General features: G+C 51.1%; 1 protein-coding gene and 2 long non-coding RNA genes across 5 annotated transcripts in view; 1 reads left to right on the top strand and 2 right to left on the bottom strand.

The window, feature by feature from the left end:
• RARG (retinoic acid receptor gamma) overlaps positions 1–8,387 on the bottom strand; it is a 23,167-nt gene extending 14,780 nt beyond the window's left edge. The window contains exons 1-3 of one of the 3 annotated variants that reach the window (XM_027858386.1): positions 8,144–8,387; positions 7,248–7,313; positions 4,122–4,453 (exon numbers count right to left, since the gene is read on the bottom strand). In XM_027858386.1, the coding sequence (XP_027714187.1) occupies positions 4,122–4,308 (187 nt within the window). In that variant the 5' untranslated portion in view covers positions 4,309–4,453; positions 7,248–7,313; positions 8,144–8,387. The remainder of the gene's footprint in view (positions 1–4,121; positions 4,454–7,247; positions 7,314–8,143) is intronic. The other 2 variants (XM_027858387.1, XM_027858389.1) reach the window with 2 other exon arrangements.
• Positions 6,532–17,400, top strand: LOC114040322. The gene is made up of 3 exons (XR_003568762.1): positions 6,532–7,148; positions 14,970–15,061; positions 17,356–17,400. It is a non-coding gene; the product is annotated as an uncharacterized LOC114040322 (long non-coding RNA).
• LOC114040320 lies at positions 8,546–13,973 on the bottom strand. The gene is made up of 3 exons (XR_003568761.1): positions 13,307–13,973; positions 13,054–13,109; positions 8,546–9,303 (listed from the first exon to the last, which is right to left on the bottom strand). It is a non-coding gene; the product is annotated as an uncharacterized LOC114040320 (long non-coding RNA).

Genomic DNA, 17,400 nt, shown 5'->3' with positions numbered 1-17,400 from the left:
CATACGAGAAGGGGAACAGGGTATCTGCTCCCCTCCCCCCAAAAGGAAAGTGACCATCCAGGCCATAATTTCTATGGGTCTTGAATGGTCTTACCCTCATCATTGCCCTTCCCCCAACACTACTCCTGGCACAGATGGATTCTAGCTGACATGCAGTCGGGAGGAAAAGGGGAGAGAAAACTTTCTTTATCCCTCACCCCCCAATCTTCACTCCAGATCAACTGTTTCTCTTTTCCAGTTTATTGGGGGGGGGTCTTCTAGGGCAAAGTGGGCACGGCCTCAGGGAAGAAGACCTGGGTTTTGGAGCAGCCCCTGATGGGAGGATGGCCCAAGGCAATGGGAGGGGTCTCCGGAGCTCGGGGAGGTGGGACTAAGGGGTGGGGAGCCTTGGACTGGGATAGGGGCCTTCCATGGTAAGGATTGGATAGAGGGGGGCCAGGGAGAGGCTGGAGGGGGGGGTGCAGACTGGGCCCCAAAGGCGGCAGCTTGCCCAGCTCCCCCCGCCGAAGAGGTTTCCTGTTGCAATCAAAGCCCCGTTTGTGTCGGCCTGGAGCTGGAGCCGAAGGAGGAGAGAGAGCAGGGAAGGGGAGGGAAGGAAAGGAGGCGGTAGTCTGGGGTTTTTTCCTTGAGGCCGCCTGCCCAGTGCCCTCACCCTCCTGTTTGCACTCTCTGCCTCTGTATCTGAGTCTCTATCTCCCTTTGTCTCTGTCTTTCCTGACTCTATCATCCTGGTTGTCTCTCTGCCCCAGGATTTCCCTTTGTTTATGTCTCTCTACCCATCCCTCTGATTGCTTCCCTTCTCCTTTTATTCTCACTTCTGTTTTCTGTGTGTGTCTTATGTGCCCCTTCACCTGACCCCATAGAGCTGGGCAGGGCACTGAGACATCCCTAGCTGTGAAATGAAATCCCCAGATCCTAACAACTCAGCTACCCCCACCCCCCAGCAGGAGAAAGACCTTTGGAGAACCTTTCCCACCCACTACACTCTGCCCCCCTGTCCTGGGTTAACATTAGTGCAATACTGATACATTCTCAACATTCAGAAATTCACTCACCCTCAGTCACAAACCCCTAGATTCTCACAGCGAAATACGTCTGTGGACACACACATCCATGAAGTCCTCCCTGTCTTCACATGCACACAAGCTTCTACATGCCTCAGCCTAGCACGTGCTCCCCCAACCTCCCCCAACCTTGGCTCCCTTAGACTCATCTCACCCATTTAAACCCAACAGTGGGCCCCTAGCTAGTACAGCAGAACCTCAACGACCAAAAGGGGGGTTCTGAAAGGGGCTAAGGATCTGGGCTTCTGAGAAAGTGTGAACACCATCAGATCTGGGCAGCTGTGAGATAATGCCCCTTCCACGCCAATCTTTGATCTTTGTCTCTCAAAAGGACTGGGAATAGAGGAAAAGGAAGCCAGAGATTGGTACATGGGACAAAATATGGAAGGGGAGGTAGGAGGGGGGAGGTGGAGAGATCTGGGGTCTAAAGGGAAGAGGGAACCCTCAGCACTGCCCAGGGCTTCCCTAGGAAAGCACATGGTTCCTCTTCTCTCCTTTTGTTTCCCTCTTTGCTCCCACCACTATAGCTTTCCCATGCATCTCCCCCACCCAAGTTGTCTGAGGCCCAGGCTTTCCCACCCCCAACCACCACAGCTCTGCCCAGGCCTGTCCCCAGCAGCCACACCCTCCCCAACTCTCCCCAGCTCCCAGAGCCTCCTCCAGAACCTGCTTCTCTGCCCCGAGCTTCAGGGCTGCCTTTGGAAAGGGGGCCCATGCTGGTCCCTGACCCCTTCTCCAACCTTAACCCCACCTTGAACCCTAAACCCTGACTTGTAACAGCAATATGACCAGAGATTGGGTCACAGGGTTATGGAATGGGAACTTGGGTTGTAACCCAGGATTCCTGGCTCCCAGATCTCTGGACTGTCTCCCTAGAATAAGGGTTCTTAACCTGGTATCATGAACCTTTTTTTTAATATGTTTTGATAACTATTTCAATATAATGGTTTTCTTTTATAATACCATCTTTTATTTTATACATATAAAAGCCTTATTCTGATAAGTCCATAGGTTTCACCAGATTGCCAAAGGGTTCCATGACAAGAATCCCTGCTCTAGAATCTCGCAGTCCCATACCTACCTGTCTCTCTTGCCCATCTACATCATCCCACTCCCTACCAAAGAGTTTATTTTCCAGCTCTTAAGCTCCACGTTTGCTTCTCCTAAGATACAGACACCTTATTCCTAGGAAGAATGGGATTCAAAGTCCTCATGATTTTACAATAAGTATGGTGACAGAGCAGGGGTCTTGGCCTTCACAATCCAGAGCCCTAAAATCTTGTTAGAGATAGAAAGGGGGCACAGAGAGGTCTACTGGGCCCCTGACAAAGAGGATACATTGTTTTTTCTCATGCACCTGCATGCCATCCACATATTTTCACCATTTTTTAGGCATACCTAATCCATCAGACCCATAGCCAACTGGCTCGTCACAAACCTCCTAGCTCACCCTCTACCCCCGCTTGTCCTTTTTGTGGACGAACAATACATATGAATGTCCATGTATGCATGTAACCCACACACGGGCACACAAACTCATACACACACACACACACACACACACACACACACACACACACACACAAAATGTCTGCTCTCTCCAGATGAGCTCACTCTTTCCAGTACAGTTGCCAGCCTGGCCTAGTTACCCCTTTCCCTCCTTCCCCCCACCATACACACATACACACCACTCTCAGTGGCCCCTCCTCAAACACAGGGCTCCCCTCTCTCCCTCACCCCCTCCCACTATGTCTTCATTTCTCTATCCAGGATTCTCTGACTCTATCTCTGTCTCCGTCCCTCTCTTCATTGCTCTGCTTTTCCCTCCCTTTACTGTCTCTCTTCTTTCTAGTCTGGTGTGGGGTCTCCCTCTCTGTCTCACCTGCCCATTGTGCCTCTCTATAACCCCATTCCACCCTGATCCTAGCTCCTAGGACCCTAGGCATACCTGCCTAGGAGAGGGTGAGGGGAAGAGGTCACAGGTAGAAGGGGCTGGAATGTATGTGTGTTTAGGGTCAGTGGGGGGAATGGGAGAGGACCAGATGACTGTCAGAACCCAAGGATTTCATTCAAAGTGGGTAGGGTAGGGGGGCATGTTGGGATCTGCACTGCACACAGGCATTGTGCCAGGCCCCAGAGGAGGGAAGGGGCACAAGTCCCACAAAGAAGGGAGGGAAGACAATCTGAGGACACCACCCCCCTATCTGGGGCCCCACCTCTCCTGTTTAAATATAAAGTTCTCTTATAGGATTGCCTCCACCCTATCCTAGAGCCTGGAAGGATGAATTCATCCACCTTCAGAGTCTCAATCCTGGGTCTCCTTTTTCCCATTTTGGCTTGTTTAAGGGCCTACTTTCCTGAAGCACAGAATGAACCCATTAACCCAGAAAACGATTACCACTCCCCAGACTGGCTTCCTAGCCCCCTCTGCCGCCATTGACTCCCAGACTCCTTTTTGGTGATAGGATGCTAGACCTTGAGTCAGGAAGATGTGGGTTCCAATCTCGACTCAAGACACCTACTAGTGGCATGACTCTGGGGCAAGTCTACAAACCTCAATTTTCTTATCTGTAAAATGGCAATAACAATAGTACCTACTGCACAGAGTTCACTGGGAGGAGCAAATGAGATAATGCTTATATAACGCTTTGCAAACCTTTGTTTGCCATATAAATGTGTCAAGTATTATTATTCAGCAACAAATAAGTGCCCGTGACTTGACTTCTCAGGCTCCAGGAGGACAGCCTCTCAAACCCCCAGTTCTTCCTCTTCTGCTTTTCCCAACCTATTTGCATGCAAGAGCCCTCTTCATTATAACTACTTCCACATGACCCAGATCCACATCACACACCCCCCAAACACTCTATCAGAACAGTTTTTTTCAGTACCCCAGGTTCTCAGACCTAACTCTCCCACCTGGGGGCCCAAGAACCTTGGTAACCATCTCCCCACTCTGTGTAAGTCTGCCTCAATTGGACACCCCATATCTGACAACCCTCCAATCTCCCTGTTGTGTCCCCTTCCCCTCCCTTTTCCCTTATAGCCCCTGAGACTCACACAGAGAGGCCATCTCCTTGGGGAGGTCAGGCTGGCCCAGGCCCCGGAAGCCAGGACTCAGCATCTCAAAGGGTGGGGATCCCCGGAGTCCCCCAGAGAAGGTGAAAGGGAAGCTTGTCGTCCCAGGGAAACCAGCCCCAGGTCCCAGGGCACTGGGGACAAACAGACGATCCTTATTGGCAGCCATGGCGGTGGCATGGGTGGCTGAGCCCTCTAGGGTCTGCAATGGGCGGGGGGGACCCTCAGCCACACCCCCCGCCCATGCCCGACGCCTGGGCCCGGGAGGCTCCGTGCCCACCCTGTCCAGCCCGACCACCAGGGCTCCAAGGGTCCTGGAGTGGAAAAGAAGAGAAAAGGTCAGATGGGGGGTGATCACCTTTTGATTGTAAATACCCTTTTGGTGCCTCACTCACAGGGCAGCCACTTTCCCAATTTGCAGCTACTAGTAAAGAGCCCTTGGAAATTTAGGGGAAACACAGAAAGGGCCTTGTGTTGGGGCTTAGAGACACCCTCTAGATCCACTCCTGGGGAAAACAGACTGGGGACCTGGGGCTATTGTCTGTCCTAAGTAGGTGAAAGAGATGAGGCTGGGGAAGGAGGGAGGTGAAGGGTCAGGCCTCAGGACATATGAGTTGGGGATAATAATGGAGGAGGATAAGTCTATCTCTATTTTGAAGCCCAAGCCGTCTCTATTTCTCAGACCCCTTTGTGTTTCCTTATCTCTTTATTAATCTGTGTACATTTCACACTCAAATCATCCTCAGCTACCCTTCTGGCACACTTGCCCAAATCCCCTTTTCTTAAATTCTTACACCTTTTCTCCCAATTTTCCTTCCCCCTTCTTTTAACTCTCTCTCCTCTCCCTTTCCCTCTCTCCTCTAACTCCCTTCCCCCTCTAAATTCCCTCAACTTCTTCCCCAACTCTCCATTTTCTCCCCTTTCACTTTCCCCCAAATGCCTCTTTCTATCTCCTTCCTTCCTTTTCTCCCTTTGCTTCCATTTCTAAGTCTTTCCTAGGCTCTCCCTCTCTTCCTGCAGCCTCTGGTCACTTTGGCTGGGGAGTGGGAGGCCTATTCGCAGAGCCCAGGGTATCCCCTCCTAGGAGTGTGAAGTGGGAGGGGATGGAGAGAGACAGACACAAAAGAGGGAAAATAGAGAATGGGAGAAAGAGACAGAGGTGGGAAGGGTTCCTGCATCTCTCTCTTTTCATTGCAGCATCTATTTGTGGGACCACAATGATCTCTCAGTCTTCATATTTATTATTTTCTGTTTGTTTCTCTTACTATCTCTCATCTCTGGGCATCTGCTTGTCCTGTATTTTTACAACCCTTAGTTTATCTGTCTTCTACCTCTGCTTCCGTCTCTTAACTCTGTGTGTGCATGTATCTATCTCTCCTCTGTGTCAGGGACTCTAGCCCCCAGTAATGTATCTTTCCATTCTGGTCCTCAAACCTGGTCATGGACACCCCCTACCACACTCATGTTGCACCACACCCATATACCCAGAAGTCTGACCTTCCAACCTCAGGGGCCCCATCTCTCTTCCTTTCCCCTTCTCCTTGCACTCGTTATCCCAGGTGGAGCCAGGAGTCCTGGCTCCCAGAGGCCCCTGGGCCACAGCCCAACAGGCTGGGCTACATTCCAACTGTATTAACCCCTTTGATGCCAAGTGTAAGAAGAAAGAGGCTCTCCCCCTTACCCCTCCCTGTCCCTAGTTTAGACTTGAAGCCAAGATGCCCAGGGTCTCCTAGGCTGGTTTCATTCCTTCCCCCTCACATATGAGATTCTAGACAGTGGTCAAAAGAGAAGGGACCCTGGAATGGGAGACAGGAAGGTAGAAACCCAGACCTAGGTGTTCAAATATTTGGGTCTCCCTAGAAAATGGGGTTTGTAGACGAAGCAATAGGAGCTGCCTGCCCCTCATCTCCCTAGACATTGAAATGGTCATGGGGGACAGGGCTAGGAAAGGCCTATGTCTCATCTCTGGAGCTTAGTTTCTCTTTCATTCATTGCAGATGGGAACCTCAGGTCCAAGGTGGCGTGGGGGGACTTTGGGGTTGCAGGAAAGGGGTGGCACAGGGAGTAAAGAGAAGCATTGAGTTGGATATGAGACACCTGGGTTTCCCTGGGGAGCTGTCTGGAAAGAAATATTTTTCACCCCTCTACCCCACCATCTCACCCCAGAGAGTGAGCCCAGTTGAGGGGTGGGCTGCTTTACAAAGCAGCTTCTCTTATAAGTGAGGGGGGGTGGGCGTGGGCAGGGATGGAGGGCGGATGGGAAGGGGGGACATGTCTCTCTGCCCAGTCCAGCTAAGCTTGTGGAACAAAGAGGCTCTTGTGACTACTCTCCCCCCTCCCCTTCTTCACCCCCCCTGAATAAACACGACCACCTTTTTCCATGACCCCATCCACAATCCCAGTGGAAGGATTCAGGCATCCTTAGGCCTCCTGCCTAGGCCCCCTGGCTGCTGCAGAGGGTATGGGGGTGTTTCCTTTGGCCCCTTGCCAACCTCAGAGGAGCTCAGACCCCAGGGTCCCACCCACTCCCATCCCCAGGTGTCTTCCTTACACTAAACTGGCCCCAGGAAAGGGCAGTGCCCAGAGGAGAAGGCAGGCAATGCCAGTGGAATGTGTGTGGGCATCGGAGGGCACGGGCAGGGTGGGGCAGGGGGAAACTGGAGGTGCCAGTTAGGTGGCTTTGTGAGCCAGGGGGGGATGTGCCAGGGGGGGGATAGAAGGGGGCGTGCCCACCACTCCCTACCAGAGCCCTGAGCTATGGTGTATGAAGGGGGGAAGGGGTGTTGTTTGGGAGGTTATCCCCGCTCCCTTCTCCTGACAAGGAGGGGGCACAAGCTACATTTCCTTAATACTGCCCTCTCTTCACCTCCCTCTAAAATGTGGGCACAGGTGAGGTTTCCTCACCTCAAAAGTCCTATGTCCCTCCCCAGAAGTTAATCTATGGCTGGAAAGGAGCAATCCTTCTGGACTCGGGGAGTGAGACTCCAGCTACCCTGGACATCAGACTAGGTACTGGATCCAGCTATTCCGACTTTCTGTCCTACCCCTCTTTCCCCCATTCTTATCCCCTGATCCTCCTCCCCATTCAAACAGACAGCGCACACTTACCCTTTGGCTGCCTGAAACACTCCTTCCTACATACTGGGCAAGGCTGAAAGGATTAGACTGTGACTGCTAGGAATAAAGAAGCAAAAGTCAGTAAGTAGGGCTGGAGAAATAGGACTCTGGAGTCTTTTACCTAAGTCTTCCAGCCTTTCTCAGTCCCATCTGGACTTTCAGCCTGAAGGACCCAGAAGAAACTCTTTCAACCTAACCAGTTGAGGGGGGGGTGGAGGGGTGGGGGGGTATGAAGTACAGACTTAGACCCTCTTATGGAAATGGGGGGAAAATGGAATCCTTAGACCCAGGAGTCCCGGTCCCCTAACACTCAGGCTCCCCCACTTCTCTCCAACTCCCACCCTACTCCACTCTGGTCTTGTCACTGTCTCTTAAATCTCTGCCCCTCATATCCCTCCATCCAGTGTTAAAGGGGAGGAGAACCTCTCTGACTAAAATGACCATTTCCCCAGCTGCTCCAGGGCTGGAGCTCAGCACCCCCTCCCTGGTTTTTAGGGGGAGAGAACAAAGCCCACAATCATTCTCCATACAATCCCTCTTCTAAATAACTCCCTGCTTCCAGTACCCCCAAGGGGAAAGGGGGGAAGGTCATAATCTGCCCCAAGGTCTTCTGGTCGCCCCTTCCACTCCAAGTTCTGGGAGAGGGTAAGATAAAGCTTCCCCACCATGAAGATTCCCCAACCCTATAGATTCTCCTCCCATCCCAGAGTTCACCCTCTCACAGCACCGATATGCCCTCCTTGGGTGGTGAGCCCTCAAAAGGCAGGGAAGATTTTCTCCCTCAAGCACCCGAGAGGTAGCCTTCCCAGACCACTGCTCCCCCGGGCGCCCCCCTCCCCCCCATTGTAGGACCCAGGCATCTCAGCCCCCTTTTCCTTCTGACTCACCTGGAGGGGGAGGGAGAAGGGGAATCCTCGAAGCCTGGAGGTCCCAGAATTGGACGCTCTTGGTGATGGGCAGGCGCTAGAATAGGGGTTCGCGGTCACGGGGGGGATATTGGGGGGGCCCACAGGCTCTAGACTAGGACTGTCCTGGGGCCTCTTGGAGCCTGCCCGCCCACGTGACCGCCCCAAAATATCCGACACATTTTCTCCCAAACCGCACACTGACTCCGCAGGCGGGGACACGGAAAATATTTTCTTTCTTTTTCTCCCTCCCTCCCCCCTCCCCTCCCTCCCTTCCTTGCCCTGCCCCCCTCTCCCCCTCCTGCTCTCGCTCCTCCCTCCCCGGACGGCTGCCCGGGCCCAGCTCCCTCCCTGGTGCCCTGGGGCTGGGGAGAAGGGGGGAGCTGGGGAGAAGGGGGGGGCGGGGCAGCCGGGGACGCCTGTGTCTCTGCCCCTCCCTTTCTCTTGGCCTTTGTTGCTCCGTCCCGGGGGAGAATAGGCATGGCTTAGGGGCAGAGAAGGTCAGTGTCTGGGGTGCCAGGATGCCAGCCCCCTTTCCGAGTTTTGCTTTATCCTACTTCTCTGTTTTTAGGGGATGGGGTGGGGCAGGGATAGTTTAGCTTGGCTGGTTACTGTCCGGTTATCCATCATACCAACCTCTTTTGCTCACTGTGTGTCATTAATGTAGGGGGAGGCGATGGCTACTACACACCCCCAAACATTGGGGGAATGGCAGTGACAGGGTCATGCCAGCGTTCAATTACATATGTACACACACACTTCTACCTTTGCTTTCCCCATTAGATCAGAGGTTCCTTCTCCACCCTTCCCTTCTTCTAATTAGATTCAATTTCAAAGAACATTTTTTAAGCGCCTGCTATGTGCTAGGCTATGTGCTAAGAGCTAGGGATAAAAGAAGAGGCAAAAGACAGTCTCTGCCCTCAAAGAGCTTACAATCTATTGGGGGGGGAACAAATATCCCAGTCAGACTTTTTTTTGACTTAAGGGGCAAACTGGTTTGGCTGGTGAGGATGTGTAGGGGGATGTTGGAGCCTTAGCATGAAGACCCCTTTCCCCTTTCCCTCAAAAGAATGACCTCTGGGAGGCAGGGCGCCTGAGTCCCTTGTTCGCTTGTATGTTCCTCTCCTCCTCCAGTGTTGGATCTGAAAAAAAAAGAATGGGGGGTAGGAAGCGGGCGAGGGAGGCACCAGGGCACTGGGCTAGTGGGTGGGATGTGGGAGGAGTGTCGGGTGTGAGAAAGACTGGCCAGAGTTTAGGAGTATTGAGGGTGTCTCTGCGTGTATGCGCTCAGCATACAATGTGTGTTCCATAAATGTTACTGACTGTGAGTGGGTGTGTCTGTCACTGTCTGATGGCATTTGTAAGTGTGTCTGTGTGTCTAAGTCCATCGCAATCACACACTAAATTTCCAGTAGTGTGACAAAGGAGGTTTGCCCCATTTCAGACCCAGTTACTGGATTTGGGGGAAGGGGAAGGTAAGGGGAAAACATTGAGGGAGGAGCCTAAAGAAGGGGTGGGATTCTGGGAGTTTAGGCCCCGCCTTGAGTCCCCTCTCTCCAATCATCCACCTCTTGAAGGGGGAGCGCTAAGAAAAGGGGAGGCTTCACTGGATGGTTGTGGAAACTGGTCTGGGGGACGCTGCCCGAAGGAATTTGTTCCCTCTCCCACTAATTACTCTCTAGGGTCCTATAGGTACTCGATAGGAGACTTTGGAGAGTCAGGGACTAGGACTCCTGGGTACCATCACATTTTCCATTTCGGATTCACTCCTTGGTTCTCGGTCGTTGGGCTGCTAGTGATTGTTGAAGTAATGTGAAGGAGAGGGGCTCTTTCTCAGTCCCGGGAGAACGAGACGCTGGAGGCTAGGATAACTACGTCTTCTCTCGGTCCGTGGGGCGGGGAGGAGCTAGGAATCAGTACTCCCGGGGCCCAGTCCCCGGAGCGGCCACGGCTGCTGTTGACATTACTCGGTTACTCTGGGAGCCACGCTGGAGCGGGGAGGGGCTCTCAGAGAAGTTGGACCTAAGCATCCTGGCTAGGAGTTGGACCCAGGCGTCCTGGCTAGGGATATGGTGAAGCCCCCGCGTATGTCCTGGGGGGAGAGGGCTTCTCTACACAATTAACTCTTTCTGCCCAGTATAGTTTGGAGAGGGGGGCAGAGAACAGAAGGGTGGGACCCAGCTGCGGTTTGGAAAAGCGGTCTAGATCCGCTTCCCTGGCACATCTGTACTTGGTTTACAGTGAATGAGTCTCCTGTTCTGAGCCGGGCGGGGACACCGTTACCTCTCCCCTCCTTTTCCCGGGCATCCCCACACAAACCCAGGCACCACATCCCAGGATCTCCTCCCTAGGCATCACCTTCGGGCCAGCTCACCACCGGAGAACCACAAGCCCTCCCTTCTCTTTACCAGGAGGAACCTTAGGGCAGAACAAGCCTTGTTCCAAAAGGAGGGCAGCAGGAATGGGAAGACCACGATGGAGAGAAAGGGAAAGGGACAAACGACCGGGGTGGGGGCAGGGACAGGAGGAAGCTAAAAGAGAGGGGACTGCAGAGGCAACTACAGTCTGCGTGTCACCGTTTGGACTCTAGATTTAATTACTTCCTAAGGGTCTCCTCCATCTCTAGTTAGTCCGAGCAGCCCCTGGCTTTGACAATCCTGCTCTATCTAGGCTCCTTCTCTAGGGATACATACACACGCACCACTCCCACCTTGCTTGGGAGTGCCCAACAACGGGGGTCTGTGTAGCGCTGGCCTGAAGTCAAAGCAAACAGAGCCAGTTGGGGGCTGGAAGAGAAGGAGAGGGGGAAGAGAGGAATGAGGCACAAAACTTAGAGCTGCCTTTCACCCTATTGGTCCCGGGAGGCTGGAAGCCAGAATTTCTGGTTCACCGGCTTGGTTATTCACGAGGGAGAGTTAATGAGAGACCCTGAATGACACAGCTCTCTGCCTCCCCTTCCCCTTTCTCTCTTCCTCCAACACTCTTTTCAAGTCTAGCCCTTCTACTTGAGGTCGTGGTAAACTCGTTCAATGATGCAGTTTGACATAATGACGTCATGGGGGACTCCTCTGGCTGCCTCAGTTTAGTAGTTAGCCTCCTGTTCCTGCTCCCCAGATTTAACCTACTCCCATTCTGAAGTGCAGAGAAAGAGGCAGAGTCTAGGTGTTCAACTCATTCAGTCTTTCTTTACTATATAAGCAAAAATTTTGCTTCCTATCTCAAGGGCAAAGAAGGGAACCCCAGACCTTGAACAGTGAGTAGGAGGAGGAAAGGGGTAGGGCTGGGAAGCTTAGGATAGAAAAGAAAGGGGAAGAATAAATGACTACCAGGGAAGCAATGTGTTTGAGACACAGAACACCTTGAAGTACCCCCCACCAAGAACACCTCGGCTCCTCAACCGGTGCCATTTGACTGGCATTACTGAAGCACCCTCTATTCAGGACATTTTCAGTGCTCCCTTGGTAAAGGTAAAGGCAGTTGACAGCTTGGGGGAATAGGGAGATGCACATAAGGCTGGAACTCTGCCAAGGTCTCTGAGGGAATCATTAGGGCACTGAAGCCCATAGGGGAAAGAGCACCAGGGAAGAGTTAGAGGAAAACATGTTTTGTACAATATAGCCCTGCCTCCCTGGTCTGCTCTCAGCGCCAAGGCTTGTGCCAGACTTAGGGGCCTCCTTGTTCACTCTTTGCCAACTTGCTGATCTTCCTTCTGCCAGCTCCCCCCTCCACAACCAGGAGGTACATCTATATATATATGATAGGGGAAAAGTCACAAACCCTCAGGGATGTCTTGTGATAACATCACTTACCCACCCTTCTTCCCTTCACAGTTCACTAGACTATGAGCTCCTTGAAAGCAGAAACTATTCTATGACTTTCTTTGTATCCTTAGCTCTTAGTCTGGTGGTGCCTAGCACATAGTAGGTGCTTAATGTTTATTTGTTTGCCTAGTTCCTGCACTCCAGGTCCTATCCCAGGCTATGTTTAGAGCATTTTTCTCCATCTGGTTACTAGAGGGACAGCTGGCCTTGAGCTCAGGAGGTATCCTTCATAGCTGGTGGAGAGGGGTGTCTACCTCCCTGTTCCCCATGTCCAAGTTTAATTTTCAGCTCCAAAGGGGCTAGTGAGCACCCTCTAGTGGCCAGAGCAAGTGGTTGGGAGACTTGGATGCCTGGGTCCTGTCCTTGACCCTGTCCTGGTATGAATCTTTTCTTCCTCACACTCCACTTCCCAAGATACAGGAAAGGAAAACAGGGGTCCAGAGGGGAAAACCATGGAGTCCCTTGGTATGGAACTAAACAGGATTACTAACTTTCAGCCTGCAAGTCCCCTCTGGATCAGGTCATCTCCTTCTGTCCAGGTGGAGCCCCTATCAAGCAGAAAAGTGTTCTCTTCTTTCATAGCCTGCCTCACCCAAAGTTAGATGAGTCCCAACCTGTCTTTTACATGCTGCATCTTCAATGAGAGTGTAAAGCCATGTCTTTAACTGTTTGTGGCTCTTTGTCTGAAAGTTTGTGTTCTAGGTATGCTCGTGTGTGTGTGTGTGTGTGTGTGTGTGTGTGTGTGTGTGTGTGTGTATCATCTTTTTATCACATCTAAGTCCTCTTCGGTAGGGTTTAGCCTGCTGAAACACCTCATTTCTTACCATGAGTTACAGAGATATCTATTACTCCACCCTAGCACCTACCTCAAAGGGTTGTTGTGAGATCAAATGAGATAATATTTGTAAAAAGCACACAGCAAAGTGCCTGGCACACCTAGGCACTAAATAAATGCTTATTCCCTTCCCTCCACAACTGAGGTGGGTAGGAAGCTTGGAAGCCAGGGAAGCAGTCGTTCCCTGCCCCCCCCTTCATGTGGAGGGGTGGGGAATAGGGTGGATGTCAAGTTACCTCTCTTCTGTCCACCAGGAAGCAGTTACTTCAGCCTCTGGACACTACTGGGGTCTCTGGAGAGAATAGAGGGGGCTTATTTGAAACATTTTTCAGAGGGGAGCACTAAAAGTTCAGAAATGTTAGAACTGAAAGTGACCCTAGAGATTATCTAGCTCACACCTCACTCGAGGCCCAAAACAATGGCTTGCCTAAGGTCACACAACAATATTGTCCAAGGTCACAACAATTAAATGGCAAGACTTGAACCCACCTCTTCTAATTCCTGATTTAGTGATTTTCCCATTGTAACTTGCTTCCTCCTAAGGCAGGCAGGCTTTCTGCTGACTCTGCTGCTGTAGAACTTGAGAAAGCCATGGGAAGAATAGGGTTAACTCCTAACATGGCTTTGACCCATTTTCTTCCCTATGCCCTACATCCCCCAAGGCCAGAGTGCTGGGTGAGGCCATTGTAGCACCTTCATCCCCACACCCTGGGACTTCCCCGCTCTGGAAACTCCCAGAACTCAGGCATCTTGCTCCCTTTTCTCCTACCCCCCCACTCTCTGAACCTTTTTTTGGCTTCAGTGAGGTCTTCCTTAATCTCCAACAAGGACAAGATCTACTGGTATCCACTTTTCAGTTCTCGGTTTTCTCCTTCGGACTTAGCTCCTTCTCAAAACCACCAAAGGGGTGCCATGTCCCTAACCATGCCTGTCCCTGCCTTCACAGTAGGGAGGGAGGGAACCTAGATGGGGTGCTCTTCCGGGAGCCCCAGGTGTCTGAGGGTTTTAGGGGGAGCAGCTGCTTTGCTTCCCTCAGTCCAGGCCCCTTCTGCAACTTTACCTGTCTAGAGTCAGGGATGAAATGAGAGAGAGAGAGGCGAGATTAACCTAGGGGTCAGGGAGAAGGGCTATCTGGGGGTGAAGAGATGGGCGGAGCTATTCCACTCAGGATCAGCTCAGCTCAGCTTGGCTCAGGACTAATCCTGTCCCACCCTCCTCTCCAGCTTGATCACTCCTCTCCCCCCATGCAACACCCCCATTGTGCTGCTTCTGCTGCTGGATGGACTTCTCTCTGGGCCTGCGCTTGGGGCCTCAGGGCAAGAAGGCTCTCCCTAGACAGTCCCCCACTTCTCCTGCTCACTGTCTCCCTTCCTCCTGTCCCTGTCCCTTCTGTCCACCTCCTGCCTGCCCTTGTTCTCCCTACCCTCTCTTTGTCTGTCCCTGCCCTTCCTGTCCTTCTGCTTGTCTGTGTCCTGCCTGCCCTCTTCTTCCTTGCCCATCCTGTGCCTATCTGCCCTTAGCCTGTTCTCACACCTCCTGCCCTGCTTGCTCTCCCTCCACTTGCCCTGACTTCTGCAGTCTTTGTCCTGCCTGTCCCCATCCTCCCTGCCCCAGCCACCCCTCTACCTGTTCCCATTGCAACCCTGGCCCCCCCTGTCCCTCCTCCAGGGGCCAGGGAACCCGTCCTTGCTCCCACTGTTGTTATGGCAACAGCTGCAGCTGTTATGCTCAGGGTCCCAGCCCCCCTGCCAGCTGCTGCAGCTGTTGTTGCAAGGGTCTCCAGTCCTCAGGGGGTCGTTGTTCAATGGCCTAGGTTGGCTTTTGTTCCCTCGTGGAGTTTGTCATCCTCCCAAAATTCTTCCCACTGCTACTGCGGCTGCTCCTTCTCTAAGGCTCCCGTCCTGGAATCCCCTCAACTGGGGGTGGTCTAGGCAGCAGCTCCCACCTGGAGAGACAGAGAGAGAGTCTTGGCTCTTCCATTGGGCCAACTGGCAACTACCTGGTGGCCCAAGGACTATGGCTTCCTGGGAGTGAGAGATTTATCCCTTCTGAAGTTAGTCCCAGTGGAAGAGTGGTCTCCATTTCTATTCTCATCGGCACGAGAACTTCATCATCTGCAACATCTAGAGGCCAAAAACATTATTTCCCCTAGGTGAATGAGCTTTCTCAACTGTACTAGTCTCTGGGTTCAAATCTTCTTTGTATCTCTCGTTGGAACAAGAGCCTTCTCTTCAGCTAATACAGGTAAGAGAAACTTCCCCCACTCACTCCCATCCAAATCCCCAAGAGCCCTAGAGAAGGGACTAGAACCCTGATCCTCTGGTGTCCGAACTAGTCCATCTCCTAAGATTGGAAAAAGAGGTTCAAGCAGTGATTTTCAGCCCTCTTCCCTCAGATCTCTCTCCCTTCCTAAAGTTCACCTGTGTGTGATATTCTATCGCTGTCTACCACTATCTTTGTGTCTTTCTGATAGTCTCCCTGTCTAGGCATTTCTATATTCAGGTATCTCTGGGGATCTCCCAAGTGCCATGACCTCAATCCCTTACTCCCCTCCCTCCCACTCTGGGTAATCTCATAAGTGATGTTCTTGCCCAGCTGGCCTAAGAGGGGAGTGGAAATCCAGGAGAGGAGAGGGCTACATGGCTCCTTCCAACACTCCTTTCCACCTCATTTTCCCCAATTCTCTTGTTTCCATGTCCCTCTTTCTAACCCTACTCTTGGCCCTAGGGGAAAGCAGACACCATCCCATAAAGAAGTTAGAGTTCAGATCTAATTGTCTAATACTTCTGGAGGGGCCATAGACGAGAGTCTTCTGTCCTTACTCTGTTTCTCTCCCAAACTGTATCTGAGCCATTGTGTATTTGTTTTCCCCTCTCTCCCTGCACTGTGACTCTTCATCTCTATCTCACAGTCTTTCCCTCGGTATATTTTCCCTCTGTCTTTCTGCCTCTCACTCTATCTACGTAACATTCTATCCTTTTCCATCTCTCTGTCTCTCTCCCTCTGCCAGGCTAACTCTCTTCCACTTCCTCTGTCTCAATTTCCTCTCCTTCTGTTTCTACATTTTGGTTTTCTCCGTTTTCACTATCTCAATCATCCATCTCCCTTGTCTTTCCCCTCTTTATCTCAGGTCCCTATCTTCACCTCCATTTTTGCTTTAGTCTGTATTGTGCCTTTGTTCTATGTATTCTTTTCTGTATTTCTTCTTCTCCTCCACCCCTCCACCCATTTTGGGGTCAGTTTTGGTTTATTTCCATTCTTCTTTTTATTTTCCCTTCTGCCTTTGTCTTTTTGTCTCTATCATCCCCTCCATCTTTTTTTCCCTTATCTCTCTCTTCTGCCTGTCTTTACCTTTTTTTCTTTCTCCTTGGGCCCTGCATGTCACTTGAATACCATAAGTGTCTCCTGTTCTGCCAGGACCCTAAAGTCTCATCTGTTTGTGCCATGCTCATTCCAGAAATCTTCCATTAAGGGGAGGGAAGAGGAATGGTCAAAAGAGTTACCAGAATTCCTCCCTAAGCTGAGCCACCAAGATACCCTACCTCAGATACATAACAAAGAGATGAATGGTGCTCCTGTTGAGGGGAATTTGGAGATGTGGGGCTCTCAGCCTTTAACCCCTCTCTTTGGTTAGACTAGTTAGTTTGTAAAAACCCTGGGGTTTCTTCCTAACTATGGTTCAGTCATAGCTCTAAGTAGCCAGCAAGATCCCAAGGAATGGTTTTGTTCTGAATGGGCCAATAATAAACAAAAATAAGACAGATAATTTGTTGTTGTTCAGTCATGTTTGACTCTGTGACCCCATTTGGGTTTTCTTGGCAAAGATACTAGAGTGGTTCGCCATTTCCTTCTCTAGATCATTTTACAGATGAGGAAACTGAGGCAAACAGGTTAAGTGACTTGCCCAGGGTCACACAGCTAGTGAGTGTCTGAGGTTAAATTTGAACTCAGGTCTTCCTGACTACAGGCCCAGTGTTCTACCCACTGTGCCACCTAGCTGCCTAGATAATCATTACAGTCGTAATTTTGCTTATACACCCCCCCCCCAACTAACAGGTGGTTTGACTATTACAATATCCAAAATAAAGAATAGAACGCTCTCCTTCTTTGGGGGAAGGAAGAATCATAGATCATGTTATACCTCCTCTTCTATTTCTATACAGCAATAATCCCATTATGTAGAAGAAAAAACTCAAAAGAAAGAAAAATCTCATTGAGGTAAGGGGAGGTAATGCAAGGTTAGGAGGTAAATGATCCAGAAGGGGTGACCTTGGGGACATCACTGCAGTCCTCAGGGCTTGTCTTTCCAGCTGAAAAATTAGGAGAATTATTACTCCCTATTTTCCAGATGATGAAAGGACCAGTAAGATATTAGAGATGAAGAAGCTTGGATAGAAATTCTAGTTTTTACTGTTGTAGTAGGGAAATCCTATAAAAGACATTTAAGGTAACATTTTAAGGTTTGCAAAGTGTTTTAAGGCACTATTTCAGTTGGTATACAAGGTATTATATTATATTATATTGTTCCTGTTTTACAGATGAGAAAACTGAGGCTCAGATGGATTATGTGACTTACTCATGGC

Source organism: Vombatus ursinus, unplaced genomic scaffold, assembly GCF_900497805.2.
Source record: "Vombatus ursinus unplaced genomic scaffold, bare-nosed wombat genome assembly UNPS02012958.1, whole genome shotgun sequence".
In the NCBI taxonomy this organism is placed as follows: Eukaryota; Metazoa; Chordata; class Mammalia; order Diprotodontia; family Vombatidae; genus Vombatus; species Vombatus ursinus.
Note: the sequence above shows the minus strand (reverse complement) of the source record. Positions and strands in the feature narration are given on the sequence as shown.